The sequence below is a fragment of the Athene cunicularia genome (genome assembly GCF_003259725.1).
Source record: "Athene cunicularia isolate RWA chromosome 6 unlocalized genomic scaffold, athCun1 chr6_part1, whole genome shotgun sequence".
NCBI classification, from domain to species: Eukaryota; Metazoa; Chordata; class Aves; order Strigiformes; family Strigidae; genus Athene; species Athene cunicularia.
Genome location: NW_020799105.1, coordinates 12986319 through 13002346, shown reverse-complemented (window position 1 = coordinate 13002346; position 16028 = coordinate 12986319). Strand labels below are relative to the sequence as shown.

The window sequence follows — 16028 nt, the reverse complement described above, 5'->3', positions numbered from 1 at the left end:
TAGAAAACAAGCTTAGCAGCACCGTTTTGGCCTCAGGCCCATCTCTGAGTGATGGAAAAAAAAGAGGCTGGAATATATGGCCTTTCCTCAATACATGAAAATAAATACATTTTACCACCATCGCCTGCTAAATGTTTCAGAGAGAAAGCTGCAGGCCTGATGCATGGCATCTCTCTTCAATCGGAGACTGAGCTCAGGGAGGTCTGGAGGGGATATTTCAGCAGGGTGCAGAACACATCAAACAAATACTAAGGGGGAGATTGATGCCTGAGATTATTAAAATGGGGTAAGGCCACAATGTTTTGATTGGCAAAACCTTTCAACAGTCGGACATTAGTGTTTCAGAAGAGCAAACCAGTCTGTTTGTGGGTGAGCCAGGAAAATAACAACTCACACAGTTTGGGGGAATGACCTCAAGGAAATCCCATCCCATCTTGTAACCAAAGTTGCTGCATCAGTAAGCCAAGGAAATTACATAATGCACCAATTAATATTATGGACAAACAAAAGCAAGTTTACTCTTCTGTGTTCAGCCTTGTCCTATCTGCAGTTGTCCCAAACCTTTTGTTTTAAGTCTTCAGAATAAATGTGACAGCAGTGGATGATGTGCTGAGCATCTCCCTCTGAAGATGTTGTGTCTGAGACATCTCTCACTAATTTCCCACCAGTGTTTAGTGACAGTAAGTGTGTGGGCAGCACCAGCACAAACTGAATGTGGTCCTTCTTTTGGCTGGTTCTTTACTCAGTGTTTTTGCTGGAGTTTGAGATGGTCCCAGAGCAAAACACGTAGATCTAAATGCACCCAAACTAATTCTAGAGTCTGTGTCTTGGGATTTTCCACATTGCAGTCATGTCTAAACTACCTCCAGGTTGTAGTGCAGGACAAAGTTAATGCTTCACAGCAGTTGCATGAGGGTCAGGACATGCCAGAACCAAAAGTGATCTGCCCTGCTTTCAGTGTTGTGAAATCCCAGTACGCCCAGTGGCATCTCTCTGCTCCCCCTGCAGTCCCTGCTCTGTCTGCTCACATCCTTCAGCTCCACCACTCACCTCAGCTCATCCTCGCACCTCTGGATCCTGGCAGACGGCTTTCCCCAGCAGACGGCCATGGAGGATGCAGTGGGAATGCAGAAGGAATAAGACTTTCCTGCTTTATTGGGTACTGTCTGGGTCAAATTCCCACTGTCTGCTAGTTCCTTGGTGCCTGCAAGACACAGATATTGTTAGCTCAGTGGCTTCTGTCCAACCACCAGATAGTTCAGCAGAGGAGGCCTTGGCCTGTTGTATGGAACTGCAGTTCATGCTGAATACACGACATCGTGTTTTTTCCCACCTGACCATAGCCAGGACCGTGAACAGAAATGTGGGAACATGGGACAAAATACTCTCCCTCCGCGCCTGGTCCTCTGCTACTGAGTTCACCCTTCAACCTCCTGGCTTGAAACCAAGATCCTCCTCTAAAAATTGGTTAGAAAAACTACTCCCTGCTCGTGTTCTGCCGGAGAGGTGGCTGGGCTGTGTTGCACAGGGCATGCTTCCACCCCCTGCTCCCATACTCTGGGCCATCTCAGGCATACCTAAAGCTTTTGGAAAATTGTATTATGTCTATTTTTCCAAATTTCTTAGTGCTGTCAGATGTCTGTTGTTTGTCTTCTGAAAATGGGCTTTTCAAAAATAGGTATTATGTCCCTTTAAATAGCACTAACCACATGGGAATCGGATTATTTTTGTCCCTAGCTGGCTATAATCTATCTTTTTTCTTTTTTCGTGAAACCAGAATCTTCCCAGGGATTGTTCCTAAGAATATTACTGAAAAGAAAGTGTCGTGTGAATCATACAGTAATAGTAATGGCAATAGTACTGCACTGCCCTTCTGTAGAGCTACCTCACCATAAACCTGGAGGTACAAACCAAATATGAACCCGCTCTCTCAACTTGACTGTGAAGTACGGGTTTTATTTTAGAACTAGGGAAGCAAAAGTAAAAAAGTAGTCTTGAAAGGTCACCAAGGCTGAAACAGGAGCCACGAGGTCTGAACTCTAGCTTCATGTTGTGACTCTCAGCATACTTTCCATTATTTGCCTCTGTAAACATCACTAGCACATCAGTGGTTTGATTTCCTGATATAAAACTCTCTGTATCTGCAGGAGTGGGTAAACTTCCATATCAACTTTTGGAAAATGCTATATTTTAGGAAAATGCAGCAAAGAAACTTCAGACTAGTTTGCCCTAGGTTACAGTGGGACCTGTAACAGTTACATTCAGGATGCCCTTAAATTCTCTGCTTCAGCCACTGGCCCTCCAGTCCTCCAAACAAAGACTCACCCCTTGTAAGCATGTGAAGGGGGATCTTTAACTCAAGATCAACCTCACCTTGTTGTCTTCCTATCCCAAACTGTGGTGAACTATCTCACCTAAGGTCCCCCTCCTGAGATGAACAGCAGATACCTGTTTAGAAGAGACACAAAGAGACCAGTCCATGCATTTTCATATGCCAGGACAGCACAGAGAGCAGGACGGGCTGTAGCGGTAATGTGGATGAAGCAACTGCTTTCGTGCACAGACTCTGCCCCATGTCAGTTGTGGAAAGGATCAGTGTGAGCGTGGAGGAAGGGAGGAGGGCTGATGGTTGCCTGGGTCTCCCTTCTTCATCAACCAAATCTCTGTAAGTACTGGGAGCACAGTCTGCTGTAGAAGAATAAATTGCTCAGGAGCCTACACTTTATTGCAGCTCCTGGCAAATCAGTCTGTTCAGGGCTGCAGGCTCAGCTCCCCGTGACACTTGGTCAGATTATTCTGTCTGCAAGTCCTTGTCCAGAGTCAGCCCTGGGTGTCTCTTGATGGTCTCTGCTCTCCGCTTCAGCTGCCTCCTCCACTGTTTGTCCTGTGTCCCTCACTGCAGCGTTTGCTGATAGTAGCTTGTGTTGGAGATACCCCCAGCCCCACGGGGCAGTTTGTGCAGGGAGATTTGCCTGGGGCTGTTTGCAGTCAGGCAGCTGTGTAGTTTGGAGCTTGAGCAGAGCTTTCCACGTCGGAGTTACCTCCCCAAGCCGGTGGAAGAGGGATGTGCCAAAAGTGCATTGCCCTTCCCACTGGCTTTGTTCTCTCCCTGCCTGTCCCTTCTTGTTTCCCATCCCTAACTCTTGTGCTGTTGACTCGTGAGCTAACACGAGCACATCTGCCTTGGATAGACCTTTAACTGCCTGACCTCCCCCTCAGGAGCTACTAAGAGTTTCCATTGGTGTGTGCTCTGTTACCCACGCCATCCTGGCCCTTGTTTCAATGCATCTTTTCCTCCCGCAGGACCCTTTACTGCTCTGTGCCTTCTCACTAGATTTTGCGGTCACCAAATGTGTGGTCTTTCCAGCAATTCATATCGTGCAGCAGTCTGGCTGGAGGCCCCCTGCTCTGTCCTCCTCTGTGGCCACTGGTGCTGAAGATAGACCTTGTCCTATGCAGAGCTGTCCCTGAACATGCCCGTGCCAGTGGGTGAGAGAATGCGCCCTTGCATGTAGCTTTTGTTCTCAGGGTACAACCCACCTCCTGGAGCAGCAGATAAACACAAACAGCCTTTTTCTGCTGTTTAATAAGCAAAGCGGAGCAGTTCTGAGCCAGTTTTTTAACAGCAAGGGCATCTTCACGTCCTGAGCCTCATGTAAGTAAATCTGTCATCAGGCTTTAGTCTTTCTTTTGTATAACTTTATGTAGCTGCTCGCCTTAAACTTGTAAAAACGTTTTCTGGGAAATTATGCGTGGGAGGTGGGCAACTCCTTCCATGTATTGCCAGCTAATCCGTAATACTCTCCTTTATCATAACAAATGAGGCAGGTTTCTCAAAAGCAGTATCTTGTGCTGTTCTTTTATCTCTTTTCTTTTGCTTTAAGTCTGGAGATGGGCTTCTGCCCTGGGTGTACTTTAGAGCACACAATGCAGAGCCAGGACTCCTGGCTTCTGTCTTGAGCACTGGATACTCATGGCTGTACTAAATCCTGCTTGCAAGGTATCTTTGTGAACTGGAAGCGGCTTTAGGTATGCAAAATACTGTGTTTAGCCATAAATGTTATTAAGTGTAAAGGAGGACAAAAAACGTGCCACAAAATGCCCAAGAAACCAGGAAACTGGAACTTTTTCAACTCTTCATCTTGGGAAATAGAGGAACTTTTACACCCCACCGGTGCCTTGCTGTCCCACTATCCCGAAGTGCTTTGTACAAATGAAAGCTCAAGGTCTCTGCAGAATCTTGGGACAAAATGTTTTGCACCCCCTGGGATCCATGATCATTTCACACCTCTTCTGTTGAGCCATCACCCCCTCCTCCAGCCTGGTAGGTGGCACAGGAGATAACACATCATCCCTGTGGGGGAAAATTAGCATAAAAGTATCTTGGAATTTGACAAAGCAGGCTGCCTGCAGCAGGGCTCATCTCCCCTTGAATGGAAATTGTCTAAATCTTTGTTGTCTGTCCCTTTTTCTCAGTTTTACCGTCTGCTCTGGGGCGAATTTTTGTCATGCTACATTGATTTCTCCTTGCCAAGACCTTCTTTATAGCCTTGATTTAAAATAAGTCCAATCAGACACAGTGGAAGGCCGTCATATTCCAGTGCTGGGGATGGGCTTTGGGGGCTGTTTATCTTTTTTCCAAGGATAACAGCACATTCGTGTTTGTGTTCTGTGTGTGTCTTGGGCTTACACAAAAACTTAAGGATCTGATTCTGGTGGGTCATGCTGGCAGATATCCAAACCCCGTAAATCTGGTCACTGTGCTTTTCCAAATGTTTATTGTGCTGTTTAAGCTTTTATGGGCTCTTGTGCGTATTACATATGGTCTGAATAAATGTAACGCAGTATTACTGCGCTTAGCTGAGATGCAGAAGAGCCTCCAAGGGGATCATTAGAGCTGGGGCAGCCATTGCTGGCATTTGGAGATGAGTTTCTTGGTTGAGCTTTCCCGGGTTGGTGACTTCATCCCTGTTCTGTTGGTTTTTAAATGCCACTTGATCTGAGGTTGCAGGGTGGAAATAAGAAGCAAAGAGTTGCAATTTCTTGGTTTCAGTCCAGGTTTCTTGCAGCAAATCTCCCCTTTCTGAAACTCTAGGACTGGATTTTGCACATATTTGCTGTATTTCCTCTGTGCTGCTGCTGTGGCAAGCTCTGCTCTGTTGCCAGTGGCACTCAGGAGAAACTTTTAAGGAATCATAGTGGGGTAAAAGTCACCTGCATTGCTGCAAGTAAGGAAACAATTAGACTCCATCTAAGAGCCAAGGCAGTGTTGCTTCTTCAGATAGATGCCAAAGAAGATACTCCTTGCTCCTCTAAGCCTACAGCTCCTCTTCGATCCTGGAGATGGAACATGAGCTAGCCAGATTGAGCCAGCCAGCCTCCAGCTGGTGAGAGAAGGCAGAAACAGGCATTGTGTTTGAGGGATGGCAGTGTGAAAGTGGTACCTGGCCCGGGCCACCTCTCCTGCTCGTGACGTAGCCCCAGCAGTGTTCAGGGAGTGTGCATGCTGCTGGGAGAGTGCCACGGTCCTGCTGCTTCACATCCTTGCTCTCTTCTGTCCCAACTGGATTGAGGAAAGAAACTGCAGAGAAAAGCCAGCCAGGCTCTAGCCAGCCCTAACTTTACAGCTCTTGCTGTAAATGCAGTTAAGTCAAGACCTTGGGACCTTCAGAGAACGTCCTGCAGTTCAGCTGTGGGCTTTCCTTCACTTGACCAGTTGGCCTTCTGCTACAAGCTCTCCTTCTAGCACTGTCACCTCACTTCCACCACTAACCACACTGGCCCCGTAAAAATAAAGGGCTTGTAGTTCAGCTTGCTGCTAACACTGGCTTTCTTCAGCTTGGGCTTTCTGTTCCATCACCCCTGTCCTGTCTGGCTATTCAGATTGGAAGTTTTGGGTCAGAAACAAGGAGGTTTGTGTTTTTGCAGCAGACATGCAGGCCCTTGTCCTGGTTCAGCCAGGATAAAATTTTCCCCAGCAGAGAGAGAGGGCGAAGGGATCTCCAGCCGGGATATTCATACCATGCTGACGTCAGGTCCAGGGGTGGAGCCTTTTTACTTTCGCTTCTGGTGTTGGTTTTTGCCATACACGCGGCGGGTTTGCTCCTTGATCATTCAGCGGTATTTCTCTGTATATCTTTTGTCTTGTTCACTGTTATTGCTGTTTATTGTTGTTACCATTGATACAGTTGTTGTTCAGATTGTTCTATCACTCTGTTGTATTAAATTTCTTGTTATTTTAGCCGGGGTCTGTGTTTAACTTCCAGCCCAACCAGCGCGGGTGGGGAAGGGGCAACGGCCACGTGCTCTCTCATCCCGGCAAGGATTAAACCTTGCACAGCCCTCATTTGGGTTGGCCGTTAGGGCTGGCGTAACATACCATCACAAATTGCTCTCTTCAGAGGGACATGCTGAAATAGTGAAGGCTTCACAGAGGCACAGGAGAGGTATGGAGGAGGCAGATGGACATGGCACTGGGAGGAATGGGGAGAGGGCCAGAAGCACTAGGAATGTGAGGTTGCCCTTTGTCTCTGGGGAGCCGAATTTGACACTGCAAAATCTATTCTGATTGCTTCTTACTTCTTAGTCTGCTTTTGATCGAGACTAGGATTCAGATATCCTCTCTGTGTTGGCTCAAATATTGCACTACTGGAAAAATAGCTAAAAAAGAAAGACATGGAGAAAATGTGCATTTGCAGCTGGAGCTAGAGTGCTTCTGTCTGTAAAAATGGATGATTTTCTCTTCCTTCCCCATTGCTTTAGGCTGAGGATTAAAATGTGGGTTACTGCTGGCTATGCTGAGATAGGAGCAAAACCTCAGGTAACTACCGTGGCTACATTTAGAGAATTCCTTTTGCTAGGTACCTGATGCTGGATGCCACATGCAGGAAGAAGAAGTGACAGCACATACTGCAATCTACTTGGGTGTGAAAGTTGATGTTTTAGACCCTGCTCCTCAGGAGCATGGGGACACTGAACAACACTGAAGTGTTTTGACACCTGAAAGAAGGAGGGAAAGGAAAGAGGACATCTGTTGGGCTTGACAGAACCTTTTTGAACCATTTTTCTCCATATAGAGATTTTTCCTATGATCTCTAAAACATAAATACGTTTGATGCAAGGTTATTTATGAAAGAAATCTCTTCTGCTGCACAGTTCTCTCTTTGACCTTGAAGCTATTAACATCTCTTGGGTTAAACAGAGACGCAAGAAGGATAAATGTAAGCAATGGGTAGCACTAACACTCTGGTTGTGATGGGCCACAGCTTGCATGATGCCAACAGCTTCACTTCATCCTGGCCAGCTGAATTGGGGAAATAATAGGAAAATAACTGTGGCATGAAAATGGCCTGCCAAACTCAGCATGCACCTGAAGTTCTCCCTGTTCCATGCTGTGAGGACTTTCCTCAGGCTACAGAGAGGGAGAGGCAGTGAACCACCTCCCCACAGGGCACCAGCAAAGTCCAGCACTCAGGAAGATCCTGCAACAAACTCTTGGTTCTTGCTGCAAGGGTGGTTGTGTGGGGTTCAGCACAGCAAGCAACCTCTTAGGTGTTGTATAACGTTACAGGGCAGACACCATGTGTGGTAACACTGTTAATGTCAGCTGAGTATTGCTGGGGATCATTTTTTGGGTTTTTTTGGAAGAGGTGGAACAGTTTATTACTCAGCTTTGCACCATGCTGTGGCGCTCATCCTGCTTTCCGCTGCTGCATTTCTGTTGTTGCTGCTGCTGTTTTGACCAGCAGGAAGGGTTTGAACCTGCCTGTCCAGAACTCACAAAAACAGCGGTGTTGCAAAGTGCTGACTCGGCAGCTCTGAAACCTTCTCTCTCTCCTTGCTCAGCCTACTGACTCCTCAGTAGGCTATTCCCATTAAAAGCTACAATGCTAATTCCACTTCTGTGTGCAGCTGCTTCCCAAAACCTGTGGTTGACCTTGCTTTTTCTGGAAGGGAAAAAATAATGGTGACTGTGAGCAGAGAGACTGAGATGAACGTTATCTGAATCTGAGGTGGACTCAGGACGTGGGATTGCAGCAGCAGGCTTTGCTACTGGAGCTGATACTTGAAAGCAGGTTTTAGGGAGATCCATTTACTGGATTGATTGTTCCCAGGTTTGGAAAGTCAGTAGTTTTGAAAACGGAGAGCGAATTCCTGAGTCTTGGAGTGTTGCAGCCACTTTTGGAGTATTGCAGCCACTTGATCAACTACTATACGAAGTGTTTAAAAGTGTGTTGCTAACAGCACACAGAACTGGGGGACACCTTGAACTAATTCAATATTTTAAATATCTGGGACTTGCCTGTCTGTAGCATTGAGAGAATAAGCTAAATTCATCCAACTTTCCTGAAAATAACAGGATTTACTGGGAGCCCACCTGGCTATTTGGCTCCATCAGAGCTTGGAGGTTCTGGCATGGAAATTGCCAAAAGCGTGGAAGGTGCTATTATAGTCACAGTTTGTTGGCAGCTTCCTTTCACCTGCAATATCTATCCATGCCTATTATCAGCATTGCCACGTAGGCACCGTACTTAAGTCTCAAGCACATCTGAGAGCAGGGGAGTAGGTGGAGGAGAAGTGGCATCGAGAGGGCTTTTTGCTGGAATAACCCACCGGCTTCCCTTTCTCTGCCCCCTGTCAGACAGCCTCAGCATGTGATGCTGAAACCAGAAGCCTGGAGGGACATGCTGCTGTTTCAGCCACTTGGGTTCTCATCAGTTCTGCATAAAGGCAGGAGTGAGGGCAGAGGGTCTCAATGCAAGCATGCAGTGTGTTCCCTTAAGCCATTTCCAGTTACTCTTGGGCTGCCTAAAGGAACGTATTCTTTTATTATCATTTGAAGAAGTTCATCCCCAGCCACTCGTTTCTGCCTGCTGCTTCTTTCTCCTTGCTCGGATTTCTCCACTGGCTGCCCACATGAGAAGGAATGGAAATGTTAATTTGCTGCTCTGCAGCAGAGAGGACCTGAGGGAGCATCAGGGGATGCAGCGGATCCACTTTGCTGGGAGATGTGCTTGGAGAGGAGCTCTTAAAGTGGAAAGAAGCTAGTTTTGCCAGCAGAGTCCTCCTGTGTCAAGCACGGGTGGCTCTGGGGCTCCCACCTCTTCCTCTCTCAGGCTGGATGTTGAATCAGCTGTTTGTGCAGCCCCACACAGGGCAGGGGACAAACCCTCTGGCAGAAGGGTGGGGAAAGGGAACAAATAAAGGGCTTATAGTGGAGATGGTTGGTTTGTTTGCAAATAGCCTGCTTCAGGCTTGTGCTCACAAGGCAAACCAAACCACCAGAGCTGCTCTTGGGCTTTCCTCCCTCTAAGTGCTTTGCTGGTGGGTCCCGCTGCAGGCAGCAGGGGCCGGCTGGGAAGAGGATGGCAGGGGCAGCCTACTCCTGCATGCCTCCTTCCTCTGCACGTCCCAGGGCTGCAATCTTGCCAACCTGCAGGGAGAGGGGAGGGAGGTGGGAAATGGGGTGACAAGAACAAACTTCCTGTAGTGGAGCTGAGTGTGAGGGCCAGTTCTTATCACAAGAAAACATCCCTTGAGGGGGGCAGCCAGAGGGGAGTCTATCCCGCTTTCCTGAGCCCCCTGCCCTGCTTACCCTGCAGCTTGCCCACAGCACAGGAGCCTCACTGACTCCAGCATGTGGCCCTGATAGTTTTGCCTGCTGTTACCTGTGTGCCCGGGAAATACAAGGGCTCACAGCTTGGCAGTGCTGAGGGAAATGGCCATCCAAGCCACATGACAGGGAGAGGCAAGTTAGCACCAGGCTGCTGGGAGCACAGCTGCTGTGGAGCAGCTCCCACTGCTGCAGGTCTTGTTTTAGGAAAACTGAGCCATGCCTGTCATGCCCTTGTTGGGCTGTGTGTGCTATGGTGAGTGGCTTCACCTCCTGCCTGGGCTCCGTCTGCTGTGCACTAGCCAGGTTTTGGCTTCTTGGGCAGGACCCTGATCACCTCTGAAAACCAGAGGCTAACCCGCAGGGCTGACCCTATCCAAATTTTGTCTCAATGCACTTCAGTCGTCATTCATGTCTCTGGTGTTAAGTGGAAGCAGGTGGGAGAGTAACAGTGTGTCCCTTTATCCCCCCTGCCCGAGGGGCAGGTTACACAGGAGCTGGGAAGTGAATTGTGCTGCTCCCACTGAAGGCAGAGCAGTCCTGCATTGCATGGTCCCATGTTGCTAGTCTAGGGATGGACCCCCCAAAAGGCTCCTTAGCTCTAGAAGGAGAGCATAGTGCCACAGGTGCAGTGTAGCAGCAACCTCAGTGTGAGAGTGGCAGTGCCTGGGCTGCCTGGGCAAGGTGGTAGTGACACTGCCTGCACGTCACTGCTCCTCAGGCCTGAGGAGCAGTGGATTGTCCATAGGTCCTTTCCTCTGAACCTTGCTGACTGAAGATGGCTCTGAAATCCAAGGTCTGTAACATTTACTGAACTGATATCACTTGAAGGCAAATGCTGTGATATCTAATGTGACTCAGCTGCTGTCATTGGATACCCCCTTGATGAACACCTTGTCTCTTCTATTGCCTTTTCTTATTGTTCCCTCATTCCAACAGTTATTCCTGTCAGTGGTGACATAACTCATTTGGTCTCCCAGCAGATCCTGTGTAGGACCACCCAAGGGCAGTGCTTGTGAGCCTGAGGTGTGGGTGAGCCTTGGTGTCGTGCAGGAGCAGTGTCAGGAGAGGGCTGATCTCGTGAGTACTGCTGCAGGGAGGACTCATGAGAAGAGCAACATGAAGATGAAGAGTGTGAAGGCTGTATTTGGAGACCATGTGACAGGGGATGAATTGGACCCTTTATGCCAGCAGGAGGGCTCACCAGTAAGGAAGGAACAGCTTATTTTCCCAGCCTTGCACAAGTTCTTTCAGTATGTCTGTCCTCCTTGCAGACCACATTGAGACTGCAGTGAAATTGAGTTGGTGTCTAGTGTCTCCCTCCCATCAGTGGTATCTTCCCCTGGGAGAGGCCATTTCACTCTGACACCCCATTTTTCACTAGCAATGGCTGGCATGGCAAACTGGGCTCCCAGCAGGGTAGGCAGGGCTTCACCTGTCCAGTGTTCTTCCCTTCCCAGAAAGCCAGGAGAGGGACTTCTCAGCACACTTCATCGTGCTGGAGGGCAGCCAGGGACGTTAACAGGCATTGTCCACCCCCTGTCCTCAAAATGCTCCATGTTCAACATTGCTCCAGAGGGCAAAGGTTTTTGGCTGGTTTTCACAGAAAACTTATTTGAAAGTCCATTATGTGTCAAAAGCTACTAGATGCAGGGAATAATAATTTGCTCTTGTGTGCATGTGTACATACGTGTAAATGTGTACAGTCCTACCACAGCCATAGCTCTCCATCCCTGTATCTAACTTTCTATTTAAAAATGAATGGCAATGCTCGCACTTCATAGGCAACCTGCAGATCAGCGTGGCCCAAAAACCTCACCAACAAGACACGCAAACTTAAAATTTTTGAGGTTTGCACTTCGTGTTTTTTGCAGAACTCTCCTACCCTCTTGCAAAGCCGTATTTGTTGCACCGCTTGTTGCAGCCTGTGTAAGTATCTCCGCTTGATGACAAGGTCATGGGAAGGCCCCGTGTTATGGGCTCTGCAGGCAGCTACTGCCACGTCGTGGAGAAATGATGCTTTACATGCATTTACTGTGCCGCCAAAAGCAGAAGCTGAGCGGGAAAAAAAATGCCTTTGGTTTGTGTGGATGTTGGACACAGTGGCATGTGCGTTCTGCTCTCTCTGGAGATGCGTCCTGCCTCACCCCCTTGCCATGCTCGTCTGGCAGAGTTGACTTTCTCTTGGCTCTTGTGGCTCCCAGAGCAGGAATTCTCCAGACAGTGGTGGGAAAGCTGTGTTGTTATGAACAGATATGAAATAGCTTTTCCACCTGGCTGCTTATTAGGTGTTACAGCCCTATCTTTTTCCGTTGGTCTTATGATAGTAATTTTTTTTTGTATTTAATAATGTTGCATCTAAGACGTGACGAGGGAATGGGAAAGAAGCAGACTTGCAGTCTCGGACATTAATACTAACGACTCCAGAATCACACCTGGATCAGACATTTCTAAGCATATGGAAGAGATTGAAGATTATCTAATTGTGTCTTTAATACTCAATACTGGGCTGAATCATGTCCCCAGGCCTGGGAAGCAGTACTGATCTCCAGGCTCTCCTTGCTCCCACTCCACTAAGCTAGAGAGTCAACTTGGAAAGGGAAGCCTTTCTCATCCTCAGTTTTGGCTGTGCTGGGACACTCAGCATGGTTTCAGTGTGGAAGGTGTCACTGGCTTGCTTGCATTTTTGGCTGTGAAAGAGTGACAGCTCTTACAGCCAGATTTCATGCGTGATCCTGTTAAGGGAGTTGTCAGCACCTAATCTGGGTGCTTGCTGTCATCCAAATAATATTGCCAGTACATTGTATGTGCAGCCTGACACACTGTATATTAATCCAGGTCTGGGCTTGCTTGCTTGACCCAGGAAGGATTAAACCCCACCCCACATCTGCTGAGGCTCCTTGGGGCTGCTGCTTAATCACACTGGTGCTCCTTAGCAAAACTCAGAGAAGGTCTTTCCTTCCAGAGCTTCCCAGGTACAGCTCTTCCCTAGGTGGAAGGACTGCTCCTGCTTGTGCTGTATGCTTCCCATCCATCCAACCCTCCCTCCGTCCCTCCCTGCCTCCCTCCCCAGCACAGCGATATCTGCAGACCGCGTACAGTCCTTACAGGAATCTGGCAGCCAGCAGCTGATCAGCTCTGAGCCAGGCTGAGTTACTCCCTGCCAGGCCCTACTCCTGCCTTGCAGTAAGACAAACAGCTGTCCACGTTGCTCCTTTTAACCCAGAGTGGAGAGCAGGTTGGAACCACAAAGCCTTTGAAGAAGGATGGAACAAAGACAAATTTCCCATCAGAGCTCTCCAAATGCTGCTCTGAAGGAAAATTGCTCTTCATTTGTGGGTGAAATGGAAGACTGAGTGCAAGGGCAGGAGTGGTGCAGAATAAAGATTTAAGCAGTCAGGTAAATGAAGGAATGACTGCTTCTGGAGGAAGGGGAGAGAGGCCTGGGACCTCCTTAACCTGATTTAATCAAGCAACTTCTGATGTTTTACAATTGCAAGCAACCATCTGACCCAGAGCTGGGCAATTTGCAAACCGCAGAGTTATGAACTATTGGTAAAATGGTCTTGAAGAGGCAAATAGATTTGCAGTTATGAACTGAAAAACCTGAACCACTGCTCTTGAGGTTTTAGAGCCATGTCTGGCTGCTGTAGGGAGACTTGGGGTCTCTGCCCTTCTCATGGCCTCCCACCAGTCAGCAGTGCCCAGAGCAGTTCCCAGCCGAGCCCCCTTGGGCAGTGTCTGCCATGGCCACAGGGTGCCTCCTCACAGGAGAGGAGCTGGGGCTGCAGGACCTGGGCAAGGTGCATCTTTACCCTACGCAGGTGGGTCAGTGGCCTGGGAAGGTAGGAGAAGCCCCCTGCTATGGAGATGCTGAGCCAGCCTGCGGTGCTGTGGGCTGACCAGACTCTGATTTGAACCATCTGCCTGTGGTCCCCCAGGCCTGGGAAGAGAAATTTCCTCAAAGCTTCTGAGAAGAGGCACCAGTCTCAGCCCAGTTACTTGAATCCATTAAATTTGTTCTAACTGGTTTGTTCTCAGAAGTGCTGAGCATTCCCGGCTGTGGCAGGGGCTTCCCTTGTTGCAGTGCCAGCTTAAAATGGGATGTGCCTGGGCTAATTATTTCTGGATTTGGCCACGTGGAGTTTTCTTTCTTTTCTGGGAAACTGGCTGGTTTTGTGCCCATGGTATTTGCAGAGTGATGAAAAAAAACCCTTGCTTCTCAATACTGCCTGCTCACTTAAGGTGCTGTTCCCTGGAGATGCCTTTTTTTCTCTTTCAAGGCTTTTGATGTGTTTTCCCATGTTAGAAAACCCAAAAAGGCAGCATGTGAAGCTGGTTGGGGCCAGTGAGTGTTGCTGGGAGCGGCAGCTTTGATTCTCGGTGGGAGTTTTGCAATAAACTTGATCATGCATTTTTCATCATTTGCTCTGTGTGTGTGTGTGAGCGCCTTGCAGGGGGTACAGGCATTAATCCTGAAGCTGCACTCAGCACAGGGGTAAAACTCACTTGTAGTTCACTGCTGATCCAAATCCTTTGCATCCCCAGGGTAACTCCGCCTCGAGTTACCCTACATGAAATTTGACCCATCCAATAGCTAGGGAGCTGCTCCTGTCTTTAATCTCTCTGACAGTGCCTAGTCAGGGCTTTTTGAAGAAATTTTTTTTGTCTTTTTTTCCATATAAGCATTAGTTTTCTTTATCTGGAGTTTTGTACTGCCATCTGACCCATTTACTTGGAAGCCTACGAGGAGGGCTTGAGTTGGAAGAGAGCTGGGTTTGTGATCCAAGTATGAGTCTCTCACTGGTAATTATATTAGCATTTGTAATTGCATGCACATTTCTAAACTGTCATGATTGTCACATCCTTTTAAAACATGGTGCAGGACATCAAAAGGGTTATGTCTGCTCAGAGATCAGCAGAGAAGCAAGAAATTAAATTGCCTGATACCTTAGAAACTATGATGTGAGCTGTTTTGCTCCCATTAAATCAAAAGTGACATAGGAAAAATAAGTCTGGAATTAAGCTTTTAAAGCTCATTAGCTTTCAAGATGTAATTAGCAGGAAGCAGGCTGTTTGATGGAGGTTTGCCTGCCATCGCTGTTGGGTGGGCAGGGGCTCTGCGTAGCCAGCATGGTGAGACCCTCATCAGACAGGGCAGCAGCAGGACTCATGGGATGAGTGGAAGGAAAGGGTTAAGAAGTCCTGAATTCGTATTCTCTCTCTGCTGCAGATTTGCTTTATGGGAGCTGCTTCATCTCACTGTGCACAGCTTAGTCTGTATTTTAGCTCTCAGGCCAACTCCCAGTAGACGATACCTGTGGTTGATGGGTAACGCAGTCTGTGCTCTCTGATTCAGACTTTCCAAAGTCCTGCTGGTGACAGGGTAACATCATCAAGTCTGTGCTTTCGAAATAGATATATTATGAACATGAAATACATGGACATATGTGCATGCTTCATCCCTGGTCCTGCCAGCTGCATGTATCTGTATACACTTGTATTTTCAAGTATTGCCAGTTTTGCCATGGCATGAGCAAGCATATTAAGCCAAATACATTTCACTAACAGACTTTTTGGAAGGCAGATGCTTTTTGCAGTTACAGAGCTCTGCTTGTCCAGGAATACTGGTAAAAGAGGTTGAAAGGGCAAGGGAAATGAAAATGTTGCCTGTAATGGAATTGCAAACCTTCTGATTCCCAGAGTGCCTCCTACCCACTGAACCCAGCGTTCGTTGTTGTGCATGCTTTGTGCATGGTGATGGATCACCTCTCACAGAATCGACAGCAAGGTCTTCTCGGTCCCAGCTGGAGAGTGCTTTCCACAGCCGTGTGCCAGCCACAGCCCAGCATCTTTCACATAGGTGCTGTCACTTTTATTCCCTATCTGTGTAAATCCTGGCAGAGAGGGTCTCACTTCACGGACAGCGCAGCATCACCTCTGAGAGCGGCTGGAGGGAGCTGGCTGGGCGCTGCGGGTGCAGCCGGCAGAGGGAGCGTGGACCATTGCACACTGTCTGCTCGTCTCCTATGAAATGCAGCGCCCTGCAAACCGGCCTCTTTCTTCCTTTTTCTCAGCAGACTGCTAAGTAGGAACAGAGCAATGCGATAACAGATTGTTTATTATGGAAACATGCCACTTTTAGTAGATTTACAAGCAGCTTTGTGGAGCTCCTGATCACTCTGTATTTTTGTTTTTAGTCCGTTACTCATCTTGATACATCGTTGGTATATGTCTAACTGCGGCTGTAAAAGACACTAGTGGGGACATGATGGGGCCAAAGCATGGGAGATAGAAAGCAGCTGTCAGGCAGCATTTCTTCCAGGGGTTTGAGGAGTACCAGCAGGCTGTGTCAGCCCGGCAGTGGCTGTTTCTCAGTGACTGAGACTACACTCAGACTTCTTTGTAGTTCCTT

General features: G+C 48.1%; 1 protein-coding gene across 4 annotated transcripts in view; it reads left to right on the top strand.

The window, feature by feature from the left end:
- SH3PXD2A (SH3 and PX domains 2A) overlaps nucleotides 1-16028 on the top strand; it is a 248485-nt gene that overhangs the window by 113731 nt on the left and 118726 nt on the right. Inside the window, exon 1 of one of the 4 annotated variants that reach the window (XM_026851598.1) lies at nucleotides 3597-3655. The exons of the other annotated variants lie outside the window; for them this stretch is intronic. Coding sequence (XP_026707399.1) covers nucleotides 3654-3655 — 2 coding nt within the window. The 5' untranslated portion in view covers nucleotides 3597-3653. Of the gene's footprint in view, nucleotides 1-3596; nucleotides 3656-16028 lie in introns of those variants that run through there. 4 annotated transcript variants of the gene reach the window in all.